The 24,909-nt window shown below is 39.5% G+C and overlaps 1 protein-coding gene across 2 annotated transcripts in view; it reads left to right on the top strand.

Moving 5' to 3' along the window:
* The window catches only part of FBN1 (fibrillin 1), a 145,772-nt gene that overhangs the window by 16,818 nt on the left and 104,045 nt on the right, over positions 1–24,909 (top strand). For both annotated transcript variants that reach the window (XM_041418594.1, XM_041418593.1), the window contains 2 exons: positions 5,170–5,265; positions 6,780–6,875. In XM_041418594.1, the coding sequence (XP_041274528.1) occupies positions 5,170–5,265; positions 6,780–6,875 (192 nt within the window). The remainder of the gene's footprint in view (positions 1–5,169; positions 5,266–6,779; positions 6,876–24,909) is intronic.

Below are 24,909 nucleotides of genomic sequence, written 5' to 3'. Positions count from 1 at the left end.
CAGCTGCTGTTTTACCAGCTGCTTATGCCTTAGTCCTGTAAGCCTGTAAAGGAAGGTATGACCTTCTCCCCAAGCCCTTCAGGGCACAGAAGGAGAGATATCTGTATCTGTATCTGTTACATGTTTTGGCACCCTTGGTGGGAACAAGTGGGTCTAACCTCATGTTTTTCTTTGGCCCCACTGAAGTCTTTTATGAGTCAAGACTCAGAAGAAAAATAGGGTAAAGTTTTTGGTTCTCCTTGTAGCTCTTCTTCTGAAATACTCTACCATTGTTGTCCACAGTTTTAGCCTTCATTGGAGTTGTTCAATTTCTGCAGTAACGTAAGATACATTTTGTGTATGTGGTTACATCCCCTTTATTTATTAAAACATACCAATTCTAAAAGCAAAAGTGTCTGGTAAGTTGTAGAGAAAAGAGACTCCACTGCTTCTGGGCACTCATGTGTAATATTTTTTATGATTTAGCACATCATTAGTACTTACAGAACATACTTTATGTAAATCATTTGTACTGTTGGCACTGTAGACAAAACCATGAATATGTATTTACACAATAGACCACAATGAATTAGATCTGCAATTAGAAAACAAAGGAAACATAAAAAGTACTGTTTGACATCAAATGGTTACTGTCAACTACCTTTGGTAACAGTTAATATTTTGTCAGAATATGCATTCATTAAACCTTATTTTAATTTTATGTTTTTAAAATAAGAAAAAACTCTAGTTAAATAATTAAAAATAAAATGTAAATTATACATGTTTGTCACATGTAAAATAAAAATAGCAAATATGAGTGAAAATGCCATGATTTCTCAGAATTGTGTAGTTTCTGATACATGAGATGTGTCTGAGATGTCCTTTGGATATTATAAGCTATGTGTGTCTTTAGTACTTGGACAATCAGTAATGGGCATGGATTTTCTAGTAGGTACATCCATAGATAGAAACTGAATTGGCAGTGACTCATACTCTGGTTGTCTGTCAAAATAAAAGATCTAATGCGGATTGGAAAGCATGTGGATTCAAGAGCAAAACAAAGCCTGCAAGTTTGGTTCTCATGCAGGTCAGTTGCTGGGACTTTTCTGGTTAAGAGTCAGCTTTAGGAATCTGATTTGTGGTTGAAAAGATCAACCGGTGGTTTTCTCAGCAGGGATTTTAGTGACATCAGTAAACTTACTGGCTGAGTAGTGGTTATTTCTGTGTAATTAGTGAATTTTTGGGTGTGCTTACAGCAGGCTTGGAGATAAGAGCGCCAAGTGAGGAGGCCTCCCTGCCGGCTGTGGTGTGTGGGTGCTCTGGCACTGCAGGTGCAGCTGTGTGGATGTGCAGCACTCCGTGCTGTGGGACATATCCCGTGCTCCGTGCTCTGCCAGCTCTGCGATGGCAGCGGCTTCACTGCCGCCCCGACAGCACCCGGGCTGTGCCTGCTGTGTCCGTGTCTGTCGCTGCTGCAGCCCGGCCCTTCTCAGTGCTCCATTCATGCTCCGTGATCCTGCCACGTCTTAGAGCTGCTGCTCTGCCCCGATGCGAGCAGGGGACAAACAAGGAGGAGGGTGTCAGGCTGCCCCCAGGGTTATGGCTCAGGTCTGGCTCTGAGCTGAGCCCCTGGTTTTGCTTCTGTAGTCAGAATGGTTTTGGCTGGCTGAAACAGGGAAGGCATTTGCTGTTGGGGCTGTCCCTGAAGGAAGGGAGCTGTGGCAGAGGCAGCTGTGGTGGGTGCTCGGGGTGATGGCTGTGGAGACAAGTGTCCAGAGCAGGGTCTGCTCTGCTCCCCTGCCAGCAGCATCAAAGGCACAGCCGAGGACTGAGCTCTTCCTCAGAGACTTCCCGCCCAGGGTCTTCCTCAGAGACCGCCCGTGGTGTGGGGCTGAGTCTGGGCCTCGCCTCAGTGCCCTGGGACCCCACTCCTCGGGTGCTGTGGGAGGCGTCTGCTCAATGGCAGTAAAACATGGAGCTCAGCCCCTGTATCTTATGCTACTGTCAGAGGTGGGGTAAGGTCTTGAATTTGGAATGTTCCCAGAGTTTTTGAGGGTACTGCGGATTTTGTCTATGCCTTGTGCAGGGCTGTGGGGCAGCAGGCTCGTGTCACGCCTTGGCGCTAGCTGCCATCTCTCTCCTGAGTCAGTCACTCGACAGAGAAAGCACGCTGAGCATCTGGGATGCGATGCGGCCGTCATTCCTTGTTTACAGCTCCTGGCAGGCAAAGCCCTGCGTCATCCCAGGGCTGGAAGCGTTTCCCCGGCAGTGGCACAGAGGCGAGAGCCGGCCTCTCCTGCCGTGCCCGCTGGCTGCGCTGCCGCCCTCAGCCCGAGGGGCCGGGCCGGGGCTCCGCCGGTTCTCCCACCTGAGGGCTGCAGACCCTCCCACCTCACGTTTCTTAGTTTGGGAGCGCAGAGTAGACAGCACGTGTGCTACCTTTCGTCTGCTTGGTGAGCTGTTTCATGAGTGGTCGTGCTTGTGGCAGTGCTCTGGGTATGATGAAGTCTTTACTCAGTTTTACTGGGTATTTATTTAAAAAGTCAGGAATTGTTATGCTTAAGAGGGCAGCACTTTGATAAAAAACACAACTTTCGCCCACGCGCAAAGCCTTTGTGGATATGTATGGTCTTGCCGGCTCTTTTGCGGGTTTATAAAGTTGTGTTCCTGCAGTTATTCCTGTTTTGACTTCAGATATTTCCAGTGCAGACTGTTTACAAATTGGATGTGAAAAAGAACAATAATTGATTAAAAGCAACCATTTATTAATGTTAACATTTCCTGTGCATGCCAAGATAAGGCAAAGCTATATGCGCTGATTTACCAGCCTTATGGTAATTCCTGTGCTTTTTCTTTGAGTCTCTGTCAGTGTGGTGTCTTGGAACAGGTTGTTTCATTTACCGGAATATCTCCACTGACATTAATGGAATTGTTGATATAGCTGAGGAAAGAGAACCTGGATCTAAATTAATATGCTAGTTTTCAAAAATGCATTTTTAAAATCATCATCTGAGCTCCAGACAGCCTTTGAATGTGTTTCTGTAAACTTTTGGAAGGATAATACAGAATAGTCTGTACAATTTTGGAAGTACTCTTTCCAACATTCCCACAAAAGAGGGCAGAAAATAAGTAATTAGTTTACTGACTATGTCAGTGATTCTCTTGCCTGGTACTAGGCAAGAAAGCTCACTGATTTAAATGGCTCATTTTAGTAAGGACGACTAGATATCCCAGCAGTCTCCCATAATGATTTTAGTTTTAAAAGGAGGAAGAAGTATTTTACCTTGAAAAAGTTATTCTAAGAAGCAGTAAGACAAGTTATGGAAACTTGGTGTGTGTGTCCCAAAATGAGGATATATACTTTATTTATACATGAACAGTTAATATGAAAATCATCATTTAAGCTACTGTTAACCTTTTAATCTCAAATGTAGTTCAAACTACTTAAATGGCTTTGGTCTTCATGTGGGAATGGAAATTAGCTCTTGGCATAGCTTGCTCTAATTGAAATCAGTTTGTGGTTTTTAAGTTCCTTCCCTGCTTGACAGATGATATCATTTCCTATGCTTTTTGTAATCCCCTCTGTTTTTCTAAGATTGTATAAAGCTAGTTGAACTACACATTTTAAAGTAACTGTACACCTTTTTCTGACCTACTTAGGACATTGTCCAAAAATCTTCACCAGATATTCATTCATTTGCAGACAATTTTACTTTTTATTGAGGAATGTTAATACATTTTTGTTGCTTGAAGTACTGAAGTACATCCAAAGCAGAACAAAGATGTATAATAACTATTAGACACCTAAGAAATGTAAAACAGTTTTTGCTTTTATATTTTAAGAATTAAGGTTACTAGTGTTTAAAATGCTAGATTGCTTTAATTTCTTTCTCCAGTTTTGTGTTTTACTTCTGTTTTGTGGAATCATATTGTTGTAGAAGGCAGTACAGTTAAAAGTAATAGTTTTACTTGAAAATGAAAAAAAAAAAATTTGTTCACATACTTCTGAACTGTTAAAAGCCAAATGATGCCTAAGGGTTTTGTGTGAGGTGAAAAATTCAGTGTTTGGCATGGCACCTGTCAGCTGCAGCCTCTGACGGGACATGCAATTCCCATTTTTCAGTCCTGAGCGTTTCAGACAGCATGGTGTAGGTATCCAGTGCTCCATCACAATCTACTGAAACGCTGATCAGACTGTAATCCTATGTGGGGAGGAGCCTTTCATGTGGTTCCTGTTAAGAGGAAAACCATTTCCCAGCTGCTTACTGGAGTGCAGGCCCCAGTTCACAGCTGTGTTGGACAGCAGGACCTGTAAGGACTTCACTTTCTTGGGAGACCTGCCCGCTTCTCTATGCCTTATGAAGAGCTTGACGTACTTTTAGTTGCTCCCAACATCTAGTTAAGAAATGTATTTGCCTTTATTACTAGAAAAATTACTCAGAGACATTATGTTTTACTGGCATGGGGCTTAAGCTGCGTGTTAACCATTGTAAGTGGTGGGGCTGCAGCTGAGGAGAGAGTGCTGCTGCTCCCCTGCCTCTGCCCTTGGCAGGGGAAGGTTGTTGGCTCTGGGGAAGGGCTGTCTGTGAGCTCTGCAGCTGCCAAGCACGGCAGCTCTGCTGGTGGGATGAGCCTACAGTTGGCATACAGGAGGATATCAGTCTGTTATTTCTCCTCTTTGTGCAAGAAATCCTGCATAGCCAGGTCAGCTTCTGGTGTTGCATGTGTTAGCAGAACAGGGCTGTCTTCAGGAGCTTCCTTACATGCTCCCCTTCAATACTTCCCTCCCCCACTTTGCAGATGATAAGGCTCCCCTTTCTAATGAGGCTGTCTGCCAGAAGTTTAGTACTTTTCCCTTATTGAATGCTTTTTCTCATAATTGCAAACTAGGAAAGAAATGTTGAGGATTTATGCTCATATGAAATGCCTTTGACTTCATTTGAATGAGAGGGTGCATCAAATTCTTGCACCATGTCCTATATTCCTTAGGAATGGTGAATATATATTGTGTTCTGTAGTGCCATTTTCCATATCTGTCCTAAAATGTGCATTCTTGACTTCTAAAACTTTCTGGTTCACAGAATCAATCCCTTAAAAAAAAAAAAGTAAAAGTAAACGTTTACCTTTAGCAAACATTAAAGTGTTTCTGGCTGGTTTGATTTAACTGAGGAAAATCTTTTTCCTTTCAAGTCCAACACTGTAACATCCGGTGCATGAATGGAGGTAGCTGCAGTGATGACCATTGCCTCTGTCAGAAGGGATATACAGGAACTCACTGTGGACAGCGTAAGTACCCTCCTAGGAATGTAGATGCTGTTAAGTGATTCTGTGATGTGTGGATTGGACACTCTTTAGCACTAAACTTCAGCTGCTGTTGAGCTAGTTTTTGATCAGGTATAGTGAAATTTTACAGAAAAACACTTGACTTTGTAATGAATGCTGAGTGAATTCTTACTGATCGAGACTATTAAAATAAACATCATGTGACTTCATAATAATTGGATATAACTTGATCCTGTAGTTCTCACACTGCCATAATTCCCATTGACCTCCAGAACTTCTCACCCACTAGAGCAGTGGGTCATACATCTAAATTTTACATGGGATTCAGTTTTCATTTTATAGATAAAATTAGGATTTTTAATAAAAAGTCTTGTTTTCATTTCAGTGTTTGCATAAGACTTAGATTATGCTTTAGAAATGTTGATGTTGTCTTATTAGAGTTGATTGACAGATTTTTTTTTATTTCCTTGATCAGTCCTTAGTCAAAAGCAATCCTGGATGTGCTGCTTGAAATCTCTCCCAAACTGACTCTGGTGCTCTCTTGTTCTTGGCTGGAATGCTGTGAAGTAACTCAAATAAGGATGTAGACACTGCTTTTAACCAAGGCTGTCACGTTGCTATCTAGTGAAATATTGGTCTGACACAGAAAATGTGTTTAGCTCATTTAATGAAAACCTTTTGTGCTCTGTCAAAATCAATGGCACACTTTACATGAACTTCAGTGGGACTAGGAATTTACCCTAATAATCTGGAGGAGGATCACATGGTGAAAGGATTAAGAATTGTATTTCTGCCTTCACTGTGAAATATCAAGTGGATAAAAGAGGATAAATGGAAATCTTCTTTCTACTGAAGTGAATGTGAAAAGGAACAAAGAATAACATTACTCAATGAACATCAAATTGTATTTAAAATCTCCTTTTTCATGTGTGTGTTGTATTTTCTGATTATTTCTGAGAAGAATTGCTTTTGGAGTTTATTATTAAAAAATTGACTTCTGAAGCTAATGACAACATGGTACAGAGGAAGAGTATCTTGAATTAACATGGAATAGATATTGATTAAATTTTGCTATCCTAGTTAATAGCATTATTTATTTAATGGCATTATTTATTTTAATACTGGATTATTACAGAAGCAACAAAACATTTGAGGATTTAGAGATGAAATATTCTTCTCCATCTTCTATCTGCAATCTCTATCAGTGTTTGTTTGTTACAAGTTTGAAAGAGATATTATTTTGAAGTTATGGGATTGTCCAGCTATCCCAAAGAGAAAGGCTCTGAGAGGTCAGAAAAGCTGTGGTTGTTCCTGTATTTGTGTTATGCTCCCCTGAAAAGATGAGCTCACGGTACTAATAAGGCCAGGAAGTAGTAAAAGGTCATGAAGTAGATTCTAGGAAAAGAGTTGGTATGTTTACCATTTTTACCAGTTTACCTAAGTTGGCCAAGTACATACCTTCATGTCTTTCTGCAAACAGCTCAGTAAAGATTACTCTTGCCTTCCCTTTGATCCAGCTGTCTGTGAAAATGGATGTCTAAACGGAGGGAGATGCGTAGCTCCGAACCGCTGTGCTTGCACGTATGGCTTTACTGGACCCCAGTGTGAGAGAGGTACGTGCCCTGAATCAGTGGGAAGAATCATGTTCCAACACCTCTAGCAGTGGGGTTGTTGGGCCATTACCTATTCTATTCTGTAGCTGAATTGGTTGTGTTTGCTTTTGTTGGTCTCAAGACAGAAAATAAATTATAAGTGGCATTTTTAGAAGTATGTGAACTTCATAAGGATAGAGGCCAGGATGAAACAGAGACGTAACTGTTTACTTTTTTTGTCATAAAAACATTCCAGTGAAAGAGGTGGCAAATGAAAGTGTTTGTGTGCTTTTGCTCAAACTTCAGTTTCTAAGTCATCAGAAAAGGTTTTTGCATTTGATATACATGATAAGTAGCATCTTGCCTCTGTCATTGTTATGTTCTCTTTTGTAGAGTTCATTCAATTCTCTTTTCCATTTTGTACAGATTTATTGTTTTTAATTTGGCTTTTTAGTTGCATATCCATAGTGATAATCTTCAAATGAAAACACAATGATACCAACTACCTTATATGGTATGTGGATTTTTTTTCAGGGTTATTAAACCAATTTAATATTTCATTTGTGAGCTGTACAGTGGACAATATTTAGGTATCATCCTGTTGAGTTTTATAAAAATGCAAATAAAATATTTTAATTTGTCAGAGCAATTTGTCTGTGTAGTTGGAGATTCATACATTCTATTAATAGAATAAGTTGTGTTACATCTCTATGAATCTGGGACAGAATAGAAATTAATCATCTGATTTTGGGCTTCCATGTAGAGGATGTGCTTAGCACATGAAATTTCTGTCAATGAGTGTGTCAGGTGATCTCTGCTGTCAGTGCTGCACCTGGAGGAGTAACAGTTGGCTTTTTTATGTGGCAGCATAGGTGGGTGATACAGACAACTACTCTGAGGGGACCAGAGGTTTTTTTTTCCTGTGCTTAAGCTGATGAATTAGGTTTTTCCAACACTCCCTGCAGCAGATAAAATTACCATGTTGGCACTGTGTGAAGTTGTGCCAGTTGTCCACTCAGATGTTAAAAAAGTAGTTCAAAGCAATGGTGAGGTTTTTCCAAAGATTGAAAAGTAGTTCAGTTCTGAATCGTGGGATCACACTGCTGGAGAGGAGTAAGAGGAAAGGGCAATTAGGTTAAAGTTCCTAATTTTGAAGAGAATAAATGCATATAGGTGAGAAACCATGGAATATTACTGCAAAGACTTGGAATTGCAAGCAATTACTGCTTGTTCTTCATGGTGAAGTTCTTGAGCCTTCAGTCTGGTGAGGATTGTAAAGTCTAAGTTCAGAAGAAGATTGTTGAGTGCTACTTTTGTGTTGCCTGATCTGAGACCAGTTTGATTCCACATCATTAGGGCAAGTTTCTAGGCTGAATCCTGGTAACAGCTTCAGTCCTGTCCCTCAGGTGGTGGGTGGAGTGAGAAACTTGTGGCACAGAGCCATTTGAGCCAAGTCAAGCTGTCCTGAAATTACATGCATGCTATTGAGCACAATTGAGGTGGAAATCTGTAACTTACATGCCTAGTCCATAGGCAGTTTTTTACTTAAAACATATGTTTGATTTTATAGTTATCAATAAAAGAGAAAAGAGACATTAATGAGCTGTAGTATTCCTGGTTAATGCTTGCTTGCTGTGTTGAGGCCAAATGATTGTCATATCTTCCCAGAAAACCTCTGAAATTTGGCTGCTTTCACAGATTTTATGCAGCCTCTCTACCTAGCTTAGCTAATATGTTCCCCTCCTCTAAAAAGGGTGTGGTGGTTTTTGGTCTCAGAATCACATTATGCCATGAGAAAAACTTTTTCTGAAGATAACTGTTCAAGTATAAACTAATCTTGGTCTTAGAATAACTTGCCTTGTTCAGCACATGCACCTGTGTGGTCATTGGGGAGTTGTCTGGCTGCATATGATTTTACACAGCTGTCAGCTAAGTAAGAGGTCCATATTTTGAATCTAGCTTTGGAAAGTTCTGTGGATTTGACACTCCCTGGTGGGCTTCTGATGTACATGTGAATGGATGTTAGCCAGTAAATTGACAAGATTCATGCCTTGTAGAGTAAAATGGTGTGTTTATTAGAAAGAAAAGAAAGAGGGGAGGAAACAAAACAACAAAACCAAAGCATCTTTGCATGGAGCTGGGGTGGGGCTGCAGGGAAGGAAGAGAAATGGTGTCTTAAACTATGCCATTTCTGGCAGAAGCAGGAGAAGCAGATTGTTTTGAAAACACCATTTCTGGATATAAACGTAATGTGAAGTGATACGGTTTTGTGGCATACACATTCTCCATCTGTTTGGCTGTGATTTGACTTCTAGGTTATGCCATCCCACAAACTAACAGTTATGGAAGTAATTTACTGCTATGTATCACCCAGTGCTTTTCTCTACAAGCATCAACTAACAGTAACAGTCAAAGAGTGTTTGTGGCACATATGTCACACACCAAAGAATATTCCAGCCTTTGCTGCATATGTCATAACTTAGAACTGACTTGAATAAAACAATGTTGAGGCAACCAAACACGTGGGGTTATTCTAATAATCCGATAGGGAAAACATTTAAAATGTTGCAGGTGGTTGGAACAAAATTAGATCCAGTTTCTTAGCTATGGAGACAAGTTGTGTAGTTCTGTTCTAAAACAGTGTCTACTGTTTTAAATAGTTTTTCCATACATTACCTCAGCAAATGTTGACCATGTGATTGCTGATGAAGATCTGCAAGACTTCTGTGTAGGTCAAGGGCTTTATCTAGTGAAAGACCCACTGCTTTCAAAGTGTAACAAACACCATCAAATTTGTGGCATAAGTATTTCTATGTATTTATTCAGTCATTATTTGAGAGGGTAGCAGGTGGCCTTGGACCGTTTTGGCACACAAATCACTTTTTTGTATGTCTTAGAAGTGTTAATCTTAGTGTAAAACACAATAAACATGAGCATAAGGAATTTTGAGATTCACTTTTATCAGTGGAGTTCCTCTTCATGTCTTGGGAGTGTATGCCATGTCACTGGTGAGACAGGCTTCACCAGAGCTGGATCAATAACTTTATCATGGTGCACATGTATCATTAATTCCTGAGCTGTTGTGTGTGGTGGTTGGCTCCTGTCCAGAGCAGGAGAAGCTGCCTGGACATACTGTCAAGTATATGCAGCTGTGTCATAAAACAACAGACCTGGCTTTTCTGTGGAATAGTGTTCAAAAAGGTGGACTTGACATAAACTCAACAGGAAAAGTGTAGTGGAGTTGGGAATGCTTCCTACAGCCATTTAAGACACATTTAAAATACATAGCCCAAGAAGGAAAATATTTCACAGATATTGCCTCAGTTAAAAATTGAACTTCAGGGACTTCTTTTAGGAAGGTGCTGAGTTCTCTGGCAGTGGTCCAGTGAGGAGCTTTGACATGCCTTTAAGTTCAAACCCAAGATGTCAATATGCTTAGAATTATGCAGGTGCTTAAGGGCCTTGCTGGATTTTGGCCCAAGCTTTCAGAGTTAGTTAAGATCTGAGAGATGCACTCAGCTTTTAATTTATCAGTAATCATATTATTAATGAAGTCACAGATAGCAGAAAATGAAGATGTGGACAAAGCAAAACTTCTCCCACTGGTTAAAAACTGGATGCCATCCTTATGCCATTTTACTGTTAATGCTGAATAACTTGAGTGAGTTACAGATTCTGCAGTTTCTTTCAGAGTTGCTGAAGAGACTGAGAGCAGAGACTTAGTTTGTGTTCCCCCGAGGATGACTCAGAACACTGACAGCTCTTTCTATTGTCTGTAAAAGAGCCTAGGGCATTTAGCTGGCTGTGGGAGATGCCCACGTTTGGGTGTTTGTGAAAACATCCCTGTATCTTGCACTTCATGAAAGTCCAGAGAAAAATTGATGTTAGGAGCTCAGGAAGATCCAAAACCAGATTTGGTAGAGCTGTCTTCAGATTTGTACACAAAGGTTTTCTTGACTCTTTGAAACAGTTTCTCTTTAGACATTTGGGTGATAATACTTTAAGAGAGTGAGTTCTATATAACAGAAGGTTGTACATTGTTGTTCTCCTTGTATTGCAGAAATGCAATGAAATGTGCTTTTCTTTTTCTGTCTGGATTCATTTAGAGGAACACAGTGGAAGCTTAGAATGTGTTACAGACCTGTTTGTTTATTTGAATGCTTGTGACAACATCAGGGGCTCAATCCTGCTGCATTCTGGAGTTTTGCCACTCGCTTTGCACAGGAGTAGAATTGGGCCTGATGTAGTTCAAATATTAAAAATGTACCACGTGTGTTTTGTTTTTTTATGGACTCAGAATATGAGCAAATGATTGCTTTTTCTTCAAACAGAGTCGTTTCTGTACTGCTCTCTTCATGGCAGGAATTTTTGCATAATTTTTAATTATATTTGGCCATTATTAAAAGTTCCCAGAATTAATGCCATATGTAAAAATATCTTTCCCGGAGCCTCCCTATGAAAGTGCAGCCGCTGAAAGTGGTCAAGAGTAATGTAGGGCTCTGTATATTTTTTTTTCTTTCTAAATACTACAACGGGTAGAATGTTTTTACAAAGAGGACACTGCACCCCTTAGTGTGCCCCGTCTCTGGTATTTAGTCTAAATGGAAAGTAAATAACAAAGTGTAGATAGCAGTAAAAGTATGTTCCCAAAGCCTTATGTTGCATTTAAAGTAGCATTGCAGCATATGGTAGCTGGCAAACATTTGAATAAACTTGATTTCTGTTGCTTTCTTCCAAAAAACACATCTGTTGACATGGACATGTAGTTTCTGCAGCCCTGTAACATGAATGCATGCATGTACAATGTTGTAGCAGCAAACTGAAGGATGGCTGAACTTGAAGGCCTGCAATAAGGACTCTTGCAAACATTTTTCCCCCCTGAAAAGTTATGAAAAATGGCTTCAGACTGAAGAGCAATATATTTAGTCACAGAGTGATGTTTTACTGACTTTAAAATAATTTCAGTATATTGTCACCTTTGATGCCTTTCAGTTTTAGAATAAAAACTCCATTGGGTTATCTTTTCTAACAAAGAGGTTAAGATAACTGGATGAGTTTTTTAATTTTTAAAATTGAAGCTGCAGCTTTATGGTCAAGAAGTCACCCTCTACAGAATAATTGTGTGTGATTTAGGTGGTTTGTAATACTTAGCAATATAATCAATAGATCTCTGGATCAGAACTCAGGACTCAGCTCAGTCTGTTATTTGATGCCAAAAAGCATTTTTAGGGATCTTGTGTATGGGAAGGCTTTCATCCATTGTTCTGTTCCTTGCATGTTCACCCCATAACTGGTCCTGTGTTGCTTGCTCTATGCTTTGTGTGTCTTAAAATATCATATAGCCAGTTTTAAAGTGTTTCTTCAGATATATGCTTATAACCTTAATCAAGATCCATAAATGATTAAGTACATATGGCTTAGGTCTCTTGTGAGATGTGAGGGCTCCAACTTTTGTACATGAAGCTGAACATTCACATTTTGTTCCAAATTGAGTTTTGATTTCAGTCAAACAAATCTAAAGTTTTCATTCAGCTATTTGGCAGACCTTTTTATATTTCCATGCTTTCTTGATTGGCTGCTAAGGACACTGACCTTTAGATGTGCAGTAAAGTATTGTTTGGACTTTGCTTTGTTTTGATTTTAGTCGTAGCAGTGGAGATGCATACAAATTTAATCACAAATTGTGGAGTCTATATTTGGTATAAATTATCACAAAGACATTTGAATGAAATAGCTGCTGTTCTAATCTGTAAGATTTGGTTCTTGTATGTAGGACATTGAAAGGACTCACAGGAGAGTCACTAGATCATTCTTCTGGTACAGCAAACAGCTTTGTTGTTGAGCCTGCCTCCTGCCTCCAGCTTTGCTGGCAGCTTCTGGCTCCTGCTGCATTCTGGAGTTTTGCTGTGCAAAAAATTGGGTTCAGCTCTCACTGCAGCCAGGCTGGACCTTGTGTTGCCTTTGCCTGCATGTGGTTCTTGCTGTCTGCCTTGTAGTGTCTTGAGAAATGAAGACTGGAGGCCAGTGCAGGAGAGGATTTGTAGAAGTTACCTACATGGAGAGATTATAGGATTTTACATGCAGATCATACAGCTATAACTTCCATATACACAGTGCAGACAGTTGAAAGCTGTAGCTTCCCTGACTGGCCTTCACTGCCAGATCTGTGCTCTGCAGTGTTCCAGGGAGAACTGGAAAGAATCCCTCTCATATGTTGTATCACGAGAGTAATTTTTTTTTTGGTGTTTTTGTGCTGAAAGATTGAATCAGCTTTTATTGATATTGGTTGTCATTGCAGCATGGTGTTACATTTGGGGCCTCAGAATGTGTATCTTAGGGCTCATGCTCCCCTCTTAGTACCATTTTACCAGGCCCATTTTTCTAATTTCAGCCCAAACTTGTAAAAAATAAAATAGCTGGCCACAACTGATTTCTCATGGAACTTTCCAAAGAAAAGGTGCCTTTGAAATGGTGACTCCTAGAGTCAGACATAATATAGGGAGTGAGTAAATGCAGCTGAGAACTTACCTAACAATGCCTATTTAGCTGTTAATGGAGAAAATGACTCCTTCTCTGGGCTGCAATATATTTTGATATAGGAAAGCATCGCTACCTGAAATCCTCTGATTTGCTACAGTGAAAACAAATGTTTTCTTTGTGAATCACCCATTCATAGCTTTTTTCTTCTTGGACTGGTAAGCTGAGAGTTTTTGTTAGAGTTGCCACAGAAGCAAGTATCAGTATGCATGATGCCTCAGTAGAGTTTGTGACTTACTTTTTTTTCTTTGTTTTTACAAGTGATCTAAAACTTTTTAGATGGCCAGTTCTAACAAAGAAAAGAAACCTCTTTTAAAACATAGATCTAACCTAACAAAAGGATAAACTGATGAAGGCATTTCCAAGTAAAACAATTCTTTTATGTAGGTCAGCTGCAAAATGCTAATGAAAATGCATCTTAAACAGAGGTGGTCAAAGTGGTCAGTATAACTGTTTTGACACATGTAAGTTTTTTTGCTACGTATTTGTAACAGAGCTGTTGAAATCTCTGTAAAAACAAGACTTTTCTAAAGTAAACTGTTAGATTTAGAAAGAGATCTACCCTGTATCAGCATAAAAGCTGCAGAAAATTGTGGGAAACAACTACCTAAGAGCAGCTGTAAGGACAGACGCATTCTCAGTTCCAGTTGCCCTTGAGAGGTTCATGAATAATGACTGAGTAGTTTTTATATTTTTTTTTTTTATGATAGCTTGTACAGTTTGGCACTTTAGAGAAATGCTGTAGGAAAAGAGGCCTAAATAAGGTCTGAAAGAAAGGAGCCCTGAGAGAAATATCACTCTCCAAATTCTGCTATGCTGTAAAACAGAGCTTGGCTTTGCACTTTTTATCCAGAAGAAACTTCTTTTGGAAAAAAAAGGTGGAATTTGCTACATAAAGAAACCAAGATTCAGTATTTCCCTTCCCTGTAGCTAGACGTGCAAAGGCTTTGGATACTTAATTTTAAAAAAGCATGAAAGTTATTAAAAGTGCATGTGTGTTTACACATATATACATGTGGATTTATATTTTAAGAAATGTGAACCTTTTTAAGCACCTGAGTTTTGATTGTGGTCTTATACATTGACTTTGTATCCGTTGCAGGCATTACCCAAGCTAAACTAGCACAGGTAGGTTAATGGAACTGAGTCTGCTGTGCCATAGCCTTCATTTCTTTCCATGGTGATGTGATTCAGATTATAGGTCTCCCATTCTGAAAGAGTGGTCTTTGCACTGTTTTACTTGTCCCTGAATGTTTAACTTAGTGTGTGCTTCAATTTTAAAAAAGCATTTGCTCGAATAAGCCTGGCTTACCAAGTGATCTCAGTTATGTTTTATAATGATCCTGTCCTCAATGTTTATGTTTTTTGCAAAGTTTACCCAGTGATTGCCAGGTGTTCAGTACTGTCCCCATTTGCTCCTTGCTCCTTACTCCTTGGAATGAATGGTCCTCTGTGGCCCTCTAGGGCTTTTTCTTCTGACACGGAGGTGCTGACAGTCATGGGGAAGCAGGAGCTGAGGAGAAACCTGTATGCTCACAGTTGTTGCCTCCTTGGGGAGGCAGTGGCTTTCATCCTGCACCACTGCACACAGCATGGGACAAAGCCAGAGGTGTCCTTGCTGGCATTGCAGCAGCAGTCATAAGTTCACTTGCAAATAAGTGATATTTTGCAAGACTTACCATTTTCCTTATTTCTGTATGCACAGGGACCTCATAGTACTCTCTGGTCTCAAGATTAAGCCCTCAGCTTTTGCTCTAGGTCCTTTTATCTTGGTCCCATTAATTACAATTGCTCCATTGAATCTATTGATAGCTGAATTTTCAGCAAGGTTTGGAAAATCAGTTTATCTCTGGCAAAAACAGGCAGCACAACAAAATGCATATTTGCTGGTTAGTGGGGTAACTCCTGCCTATCAAACGATGCATTTACATTCTTTTAAAAATAGAACTGTAAGATTTACAGAGAGAGAGGGTAATTTGTAGCTGTATTTCAGCTTACAGAATTGCTTAGGGTGGAAGGGACCTCTTTAGGTCACATAGTCAACTCCCCTGCTCGAACAGGACCAGTTGGAGCAGATTGTCCAGGAATGTGGAAAATGTGCTAAAATATGTGTTAGTCTGTGATTTGTAGCACCTCCAGCTGTACCATTCAGACCTATTAGCTATTTAATGAAGGTCCACTGCTAACATTGTCCAAGTGTTCATTATTCTGGATCTTCTGTGGTTTTTTTTCGTATTTGTGTGTTCTGTTATCCAGAGAGTGTTTTTCTCCTGTGGCAGTGATTGATTGAGTGCTGTGAAATGAAAGCACATGTTATGCCTTTGACATCTAATGTACTTGCCTAATAAAATTTTAAAAATGGAACAGTTAGTTTAAAAATGAAGAATAAGTTGAGAAAACTGCAGTGGTTCATGGGGTGTGGAATAGGGAATGGTTTTAAATCTGAGTAATATTAATAACTACAGACAGACTGTCAGGAGAGTTTTCCTGTTTGCACTTGACACTAATTATAGTTACCTGCTTGTCACTTAATACAAAAAGATGGGGAGACCTATTAGGTACTTGATAATTTCACCTGATTTAGGAGGCAGCTGAGTACCTCAGTGATGGGAGGTTTTAGGACCTCAACAGCTCCTGTTTGCTTATGTTTCAGAGAACTACAGCAAGAAAAAAGTGATAAACATACAGTGGAAAAAGCATGCTGTGCACTTTCTTTAATGTGCAGTTAAGGTGACTCTTAAAGTGAGACACACCTTGAACTATTTCTTCAAGGGCCATTGGACTGGTCTCTCATCTGAATTGTCCAGATGTCTTAGCTCAGTTGAGCAGTGCAATGACAGAGCACTACTTGGACTTGAAACGTTTAAAAGAAGTAATAGTAAAACCAGCAAGCAGTGAAGTATAATTGTCCTGCTGGGATATGATGAAAGCCTTTATGAGAATCTCCATGTCCTGGTGGGACAGTATGGGTGGTAACTTGGAAAGTAAAACGCAAGTATGGCAGCTTTACAGTTGGATTAATACAGACTTCAGAAGAAGACACAGGGTCAAAAATTACTTCCAAGCCACAGGCTTCAAAGGCCAAAAGATCTGCAGTGAGAAAAGAGGTGAGTTACCCACCTCTGTGAAAGGAGAGTTGATGTTAAGTTACTTGGGCTCCAATGACCTTTAAGGTAAGATATAGCTTAATGATGCAGGCATTATGTCTAAAATTGAATTACACCCTGTGGTGTGAACTAATTCCAGCTATTAATTGGTTCTTGAATTGAGGGGTTAAAGAGTAGTAAGAGGACGATTGGTGAACTTTTTGAGGGATTGAAGGAGATGATAATGCTTTAGTACACTAAAATTTGGTAGAGTTATAGGGTTCATAAAGCAAAAGCAAGAGATACAGGTGAGAAGGGAAGATAGGCAAGAAGATGATGACAGAGAGGATCGAGCCAGTTTTCACATATCTGGGGAAAAGAATGTTGGAGGCAATTGAGACGTTTTTAGACTGCTGCTTGGGCAGGGGAGGCTCAGTGGAGATGTGCATTCCATTCATCTGAATGGCTCTTCTAGTGAAAACATTGCTAGACACAAGCACAGGCCAGGAATGGCAAATGATGAATGACTTAGCAAGCTATCTTGCTGGGTATTTAATCTGTGTGGTTATCTAAATAATTTGAAATGCTTCTCTTGGCCTGAGGCAGGCTGGACAAAATGAAGTGCCATGCATTAAACCTTGTGCTATTTCAGTTCTCAGGTCCCAGCAGGAACCCAACAAGATATGGTTTAATGAAAGGTGATACTATATTAAAATAACAGTACAACTTGTATCAAACTTGGTTCCAAATTCAATACAAAATGTTGTGGTTTTAGAAGGCATTTTAAATCTAGCACTAACACTTCAGTCACTTGCTGATGTCAGTACAAAAAAAGTGCTTTGTACAGCTGCTGAGTGCAAGGAAGATGAGAGGTTAAATTGGGTTAGCGGAAATGAAAGACGTGCTGTGGAAGAAGTTTTGGTATCAGATTGTTTATGGAATTTGTCATTAAATAACAGAAGTGTTTAAATTGGAGGCCAAATTTAAAGCATTCCTTTTTTTAAATTGTTCCCTATTTATGTGCAATTGAAATTATTTACAGAGGTGTACAAGGAAACATTAATTTATTTCTCTCTTGGAAAGATGAAGGCAAATCCTTCTTAGTCTCTTACTGTTCAAGCCTTCTTGAGCTCAGGCCTGAGCCACCGGTGTGTATTCAAATAATTCTGCATTTCTTACTACAGTTGATTACAGTGCTCTGTTATAAAGGGTGGAGGCACTTGGTGGTTCTCCAAAGAAAGTGAGTAATAATTGACCTAATGTACAGAGCACATGAATAACATATTCTTTTGGTAAGAAATTTATGTTTTACAGGGTGTGCTAGAGTTCACATCCCTTTTTCACATCTTCCAAAAGATTTTAAAATACTCAGCTGCTCTATTAAATTTCTAATTCAACAAATACTCAAATACAAAGTATGCATTAGATAAAGCTCTTGAGTTGAATCCAAACATTGAAAAATCTTTTAATCTGCCTTGAAAACAGCTGTTTAGAATTTTGAGTAGAAATAACAACTTCCTGCAGCCTGCATTGTTGATGTCCGTTTCAGTTCAAGCTGGGAGGAATTTCTCTTTGTTACTCTGCAGCAGCAGCAAGCCTTTGCATCTGTGATTCGACTATCCCCCAAACATACTAGGACTGGTATCCTGGTCCTCTTTGAAATAAATGAATGAATAAATACACTTCCTTTGAATTCAGCATGATGGAGGAGAGACTTACTGAGAAGACTTAGGGTAGTTTTGACACTTCAGTGGGAGTTGTCTGGAGTGCAGCTTACAGGAGCTCCTTTTAACATCTCCCACTACTGAGAGACTGCTTCATGTTTGTCTGCTGAAGGAATTCTTGATATGAGAATTGGGTTTTTTAGTGTCTGAAATTATTTAACCAAATTAGATGGGGTTTGTGCATATGCATATATAACTTTTATTCTTTATTCATAAATATTTAGGTAATCTTATAAGATGTTACACAGTGATTTGGCATCAAATACCACATACAAAATTTCTAGGCAACTGCCCATTGAATCCCAGGAAATACCAGAAGAGTTCAAGATGACTGGCATTTCAAGAAATATCTAAAGCAGTAATGATTTGCCACTTAGTGTAAACTATTGCCAAAAGCCTGCAGGGAATGGCTTGTGTTTATTCTACAGTCTGTTTTGCTATGTCCAGAGGGTAGATTGTACCTGCATTTCACACACACACACACACACACACACACACACACACACACACACTTTTGCCTGTATATTATTTTATGTTCAGACATTCAAACAGTACTTTAAACCTAAAGGTAGAAATCTTGACATTGTTCGGAGAGGTGAAGCCTGGATGAAACTTCACAGTCACTAAAAAAACCTACTCACATAAAATAAAAGGATGCCCAAAGATCTAAATGGCCTTTGAATTAGGAGTCAGAGACCTGATCAAATCTTTTCAGCCGGATTTCAGTAAGGTTATTGAGAAAGCAATTAGATCTGTGCTGTGGTACCACACAATAATATCAGTCAGTACTTTTGGATAAAAGTTAAAAGTGCTTAAATGCATAAGCCACAAATAAGATTGTGGTTGTAGTGGATAGAAAATACCATTATATGGAATGGTATTTATTTAACTGCAACTAGGGATTTCAAGATGATGAGTGAGAAATACTCTAGTAGAGTAAATGGCAAAGGAAATCAGTACAGCCTCTTTCAGTTTTATAATACACTGTTCTTTTCTTTTTGGGCTTATGTGCCACATACAGAGTCTTTCATGTGATATTTTCATTTCTAAACCACTTCTAGAATGCAAATATGTTAATGAACATTGATTAGCACCTAAACAAGTTTGTATATGTGTCTTCCAGTAGCCTCTGATGAAGTATAAGTAGCTCTTTTAAATCTAAAGGAGATATTTGCATTTTAGTAGGATTTAGGTTATGCTCAAATTTGTGCCAGTGTAGAAGAGTTTTGGACTTTCCTTTTTTGCTGAGGTGATGTCCTTGTGTCTTTTTTTTTTTTTTCTTAAATTGTTGTTTTTATTCCAGTAGTCAGTACTGTGTGTGGTTTGCAGTGGGGGATGTTGATGCAGATGCAGTACCCAAGGTGCCAGTGATTCTCCACACCTCTTTCAAAGTGGAACGAGATCACAGCAGAATTACTGCCCTGCAGAGGGGCAGCCTGATGCTCATGTGAAAAATAACCAAGATCACTTCTGTGAACAGGGCTTTTAATCAGCTGTTTAAAAGTTGCTGATCCAATTTCAAGTTGCTAATTAAATGAAATGGGAGGAAGAAAGAGATCAGCATGCTGCCAGGCAAGAGTTCCAATCCAGTGGTTATGTCATTTCAAATGTGTGGGCTAAATATCTTTATAACTTAAGCTTATATACACACACAAATAAAATGTTCTCATGTAAGGGTAGTTTAACCACCACAAGCTTATTTTATTTTATAAGACTAAACTGTTTGATGCTCTAAAAACATTTTTCTCCTGTGAATGTTATTTATCACAAGTGTAGTTGAAACCTGAAACTTAATTATTAAAGCAGATATTCAGACACTTTCCTGACAAGAATGATGTGGATAAAAGACATTATTCCTGGAGGAAGTCCTACTTGCCTTTTGGATGTAGTACAAAATATTTCTGATAATCAGGAGGAAGTTTTCTCTTCCACTGAAGTGTCTTAAATTATGAGCTTTCTACTGTTTTACAAGAATTTTTTTAAAGCCACCTAAAAGTTTTCCCACAGTGCTGGTTTACAAGCAGCTGAAACTTAGACACCCCACGGAACAGTCTGTTGTTCCACTCACGTTACTGAAAGTGAATCACATATGTATTGATGACCACCTGGATTGTTAAATGTACCCATTCTGCTAAAAATTAGAAGAAAATATTTCCTGTATTTTTAGGTACAAATTTATACTGGCACTGCAATTGCTAAACCTTGCAGTTTAGGCAGATACCAGAGCTCCCACAGAGGACCTTTAACCTGCATTGTGCTGCACTCTGTATGCTTGCCCCTCATAACTGCTCTCTGCTCCCCAGCAGTAGAAGGGTGCTCCCTCTTCCTCCTGCTTCCCTACCCCTCCCTCCTCTTACCAGCTGTGGGAACCCCAGGGTGCTGCCTGGCATGTGCTGCTCTCTTGCACTTGGTCCCAAGCAGCATTTGACTTTTAATACCTAGGATATCATCTGTGTCAGCTGTGAATCTCTTTTGGTTCGAGGGTAAGGGAGTTAATGGATCACTGGCTTCCTGATGGCTTGATACTTCATTCAAAGCCCAGTGAAATTAAAAGAAAAAAACATACTCAGGAGTTTTGGTAGTGTGGAGCAGGTCCTATATCCAGAAAGGTAAGGTAAACACTGAGACACTGCCTCCACCTGGATTACTTCACTTCTGTTCTTTCTCTGAGTCCTGATTCCTTGACAGGATCACCCACTGATTTAAGTACCTGCTTTGTATGATGCTGATTTATGCCAGGAAAACTTGTTGGGGAGAAAAAAAAGAAAATTAACAGTCTGTTTTGACTGTGAAATGAAGCTTGTTCTCAGAAATAATTTTTATATATATATATATACACACACACACACATACACACACACCTTACTGCTCTTTTTTAAAATAAATTTTAGCTCTGAAGATAGGAACACAGACCTTGTCATAGTTTATTCCAATCCACTCAGTTGCTCAATTATTGTTCTTTTAATGTAAAAAATATTTCAGAAGATAGCACGAGTTTTTACTATCTAGTAGAAATCCTCTAGTAACAGCTTCCAGTGTTTTTCTTATTCAGTATAGTTAATTTTATTTCTTTGAGATGGATAGATAGGAGCTGCCTAATTGAAGAGATAAGCAGTATGTTATCACTGCTAGATTAGGCCACTCTTCATGTGGTTTGTAACGCCTTTTTTATCTTGTATTCTCATTTATCACTGGCCTGGTTTTTGTTTTTCTTGATTTAGGATTATGTCATTTAACCATATAAATGATATCGGGGTACATAATTTGTACTTTGTCATCTTGAAAGTATCAAAGTAGAAAACAAATATGGATATCAGCTCTACAAATGGGAGGCAAATGCCTTTTGGGAAAAGGGATGGTTAATAGCTGCAATTTGTGTAGTCATTGTTTATTCATATTTGGCCACCCAATGATCCTACTGGATAGTATTTCAGAGTGCATAGCCAGATGTGTCAGTGAGATGTTCACTCTATCTCTGGGATGTTCTCAGGCATCTTTTAGCTTCTTGCTCGCTGCTGTTGTTGGCGCACAGGGCTGGGTGCTGCTCCTGCCCGTTCCCCTGCCACACGTGGTGCTTGCTGGGCTCACCCAGCTCCTGGGTGCAGCTGGGATTGTGCCCACCCTGCTCCATACATGGATTGCTCTCCTGGATGGCTTTGCCTGCCTGGCTGCTCTCTCTACTAGTTGGCCCTCTGGCCCTCATTTTTACCTAGGTAGTTGGCTGGCCTGTCCTGGCAAACTTCCCTCTCCTGGTCAGCTGGTGAAGCTCTTGGGCTGTCCAGCCTTTTCCTTCCCTTCCCTTTTCTCCCCTTCTCACACATGGTGTCTGCTGGCTCCCACTGTTTATCTCTCCTTGTCTCTGTGCCTCCCACTCATTTCTTAGGTTTGCTTTGATCCATCCCGTCTTTGCTGCCTTCCTGTTTTTCGTCCCTCTGCTCTTCTGCTGTTTTGCTTCTTTGTATCCTTGTTTCCTTCGCACTTGTTCCCTGAAGGCTTTTTGCTCTGGCTTTCCCCTACCTACAAGCAGTATGTATCTTTTCCAGAGCCTGCTGTCTCTCCCCTGTCTGTTCATCTGATCTAGCAGCCATATTGTTTGAAATAGTTACTAACAGAAGACTGATTTGTGTTCCAGGTTGGAGAAACTGTAATGTTTATCACTTTTTGTTTACTTTGGATATTTTTATAAGTTCTTTATAAATCTAGTCTATGCTTCCATAGAAACACCCATAGTAAAACCCCAACTGAAGCACTTTATTGTGCTTCTGTGCCTTTTTTTCCCATAATTGTGGACTATCAAGTGTCTGTGTATTCTCTATAATTCACTGTCATCTCCCTTAGGACTCTTAGAAATGTCACAACTCACTGTTTTAATCCAGACATCACAATTATAACTTGGGTCCCACAAACACTTCATTATGTTAGTGTGGAATAAGGGCTTGTGGGTGATCACAATGATGGGAAAGGAAGTGCAGAGAAAATTCATGGCAGTTGAAAATTTGCTGCTGTAAAACCCTGTGAGAGAAGGCAAAAAAGTGGCCTGGCCATTCTTCTCCTGCTTCTTTCAGTCTTTGATCTAGAGTCCTTATTCAGACATAGTGATGCTGATTGAAGTTTTGTCTGTGTTAGGACTAGAGAAACAGATACCTGTTGTTAGATGCTGTAACATATCTGTTGTAATATGTGGTTAAAGCCCCTGTAAATATCTACATTTTTTTGTCTCTATTTGATTCAAACCTATTTTTAAGATGTGTCTTTTTCTCTCCACATGTTTTTGTTCTCCCTAGTTATTGGGTAACCTAATATCATAAATTAAATACTGATTAATAAGTCAGTCCCTAATGGTAACTACACAACCTTGTCAATGGAAAAATACTCTTATGCACCCCATATATGTTTTTTCCCTTCATGACAGAAATATAAATTCCATGTGAAAGGACACTGCTCCCTTGTAGCAGCCCATTCCCTTCAAGTGAATATCATCAGTCCTTCTCCTCTCCTTTTAAATGTCTTTGGGTTGCTTTTACACGTGTATAGATACATTTCTGAAGAAAAAAATTCATAGCATCTATTGAGTTGGAAAATTAATTAGACGACCTAATTGATTGTGCATGAGTTCCTCCATGGAATGTGTTCTGCTGCTGTTGCACTTACCCAGTACAAAAAATCTCAGGAGCAAATTCCTCTTGTCTTTTACTAGAAACTGACAATTAATTGAACATTAAAAACCCTCATAAAACACCACAACCATCCCTCCTCCTAAAAAGAAAAAAATCGAAACCCAACCGAACATAAAACCTTGAAGAATCATAACAGAAAAACTTTACATGAAAGGTCTTTTCTCATTTTATTAGAATAATGCCAAGAGGCCTGAACTCAGCTTGAGGCTCCCTTTATCATTCAGAAAACACACAAGTCTGCATCCCAAAGCCTGTGTAGTCTAAATAGGAAAAAGCCCCACCAGCATCCAGAAGTATTGGCAGCCCCACGTTCCATGTGGGGAGCTAATACACAGGGAGATTAAGTCACTTGTGTAAGGATGTACTGGGAGTCTGCAGCAGAGTCTGAAACTGAACCCAGGTCATCCCAGTCCCAGCCAAGTGTCTCAACCACAAGGCGCTCCCTCCTTTTCAGTATGTCAGTGTAGAAAGTAGGCCAAAAAGCAGTTTCCAACCTTTAATACACAGCATTTTGCAAGGCTGTGAAGTATTATGTATTAGACAGGCATCTGGATCAGCAGAAGTTTTTGTGGATACGTTTATCTGTAAACAGAAGCAAAGCTTGTAAGGGCTTTGTAAAATTTACATAAATTATTATTTTATCAATAAATAACATAGTTAAATTTAAAGACTGTACTTAAGCTCAGTGCATTTTAATGATTTTAAAGAATGGAAAATACGTTTAAAGGACTTCTGTTGCCTGTGGCCCTCTGATTTTCATGTGTTTTAGATTCTGGTGCTACTCATCCATCACGACGCATTAGCGGTGATGCGTAGCTCCGCCAGGCTGTGCAGGGCGCTGCACCACGCGGTGTAAGCTCAGAGAGGGAGCCTCGGCTCGCATGACAGGCTAACGCTCCAGTGTTATGCAAAGGTTAAGTATTCCTGTGTTGAGAGTTAGTGAGGCTTGCAGTTTGCTGACCTAAATCTGAATGATTCCTATTATGTTGAGTATTTGCTTATCTTTTGGAGCATCTCTGTGTAGCCAGAGTGTAACAAAACTTCGGCTTGAATCTGTACCCTGAATGGAGGAGGATAAAAGAACTGCAAGTGTGAGTGAATATATGTACATATGTAGCCATCCCTCTTCTTCAACTGGGATCTCCCATTTTGGGCATGAAATCAGCATTAGTGTGTGGTAGTCTACAAAGAAGAGGCCAGACCTTTTTTGTCCCCTCAGTACACTACTTAATTATTCAGACACCTGGCTTATTTTCTGAACCTCTGATTCCTTTCTCCCACATCCCCCAAATAAAAATTACTTATCTATTTCTTACTGGCTCTCATGTATGCTCTGGGCCACTTCAGGACCTCCATTATTTGAAACCATTAATCTCAGATGTTGTGTGCATTTACACAGATAAATTTCAGTGATTGTCATGGGAAAAAAAACATGAGCTTTGATGGGATTTATGCATCAAAGGTGAGAGAAATCTCAGATGTTGTGTGCATTTACACAGATAAATTTCAGTGATTGTCATGGGAAAAAAAA

Source organism: Onychostruthus taczanowskii, unplaced genomic scaffold (assembly GCF_017590055.1).
Source record: "Onychostruthus taczanowskii isolate IOZ18803 unplaced genomic scaffold, ASM1759005v1 scaffold6, whole genome shotgun sequence".
Taxonomy (NCBI): domain Eukaryota; kingdom Metazoa; phylum Chordata; class Aves; order Passeriformes; family Passeridae; genus Onychostruthus; species Onychostruthus taczanowskii.
The sequence above is the reverse complement of the archived record's forward strand: the minus strand, read 5'-3'. Positions and strand labels throughout refer to the sequence as shown.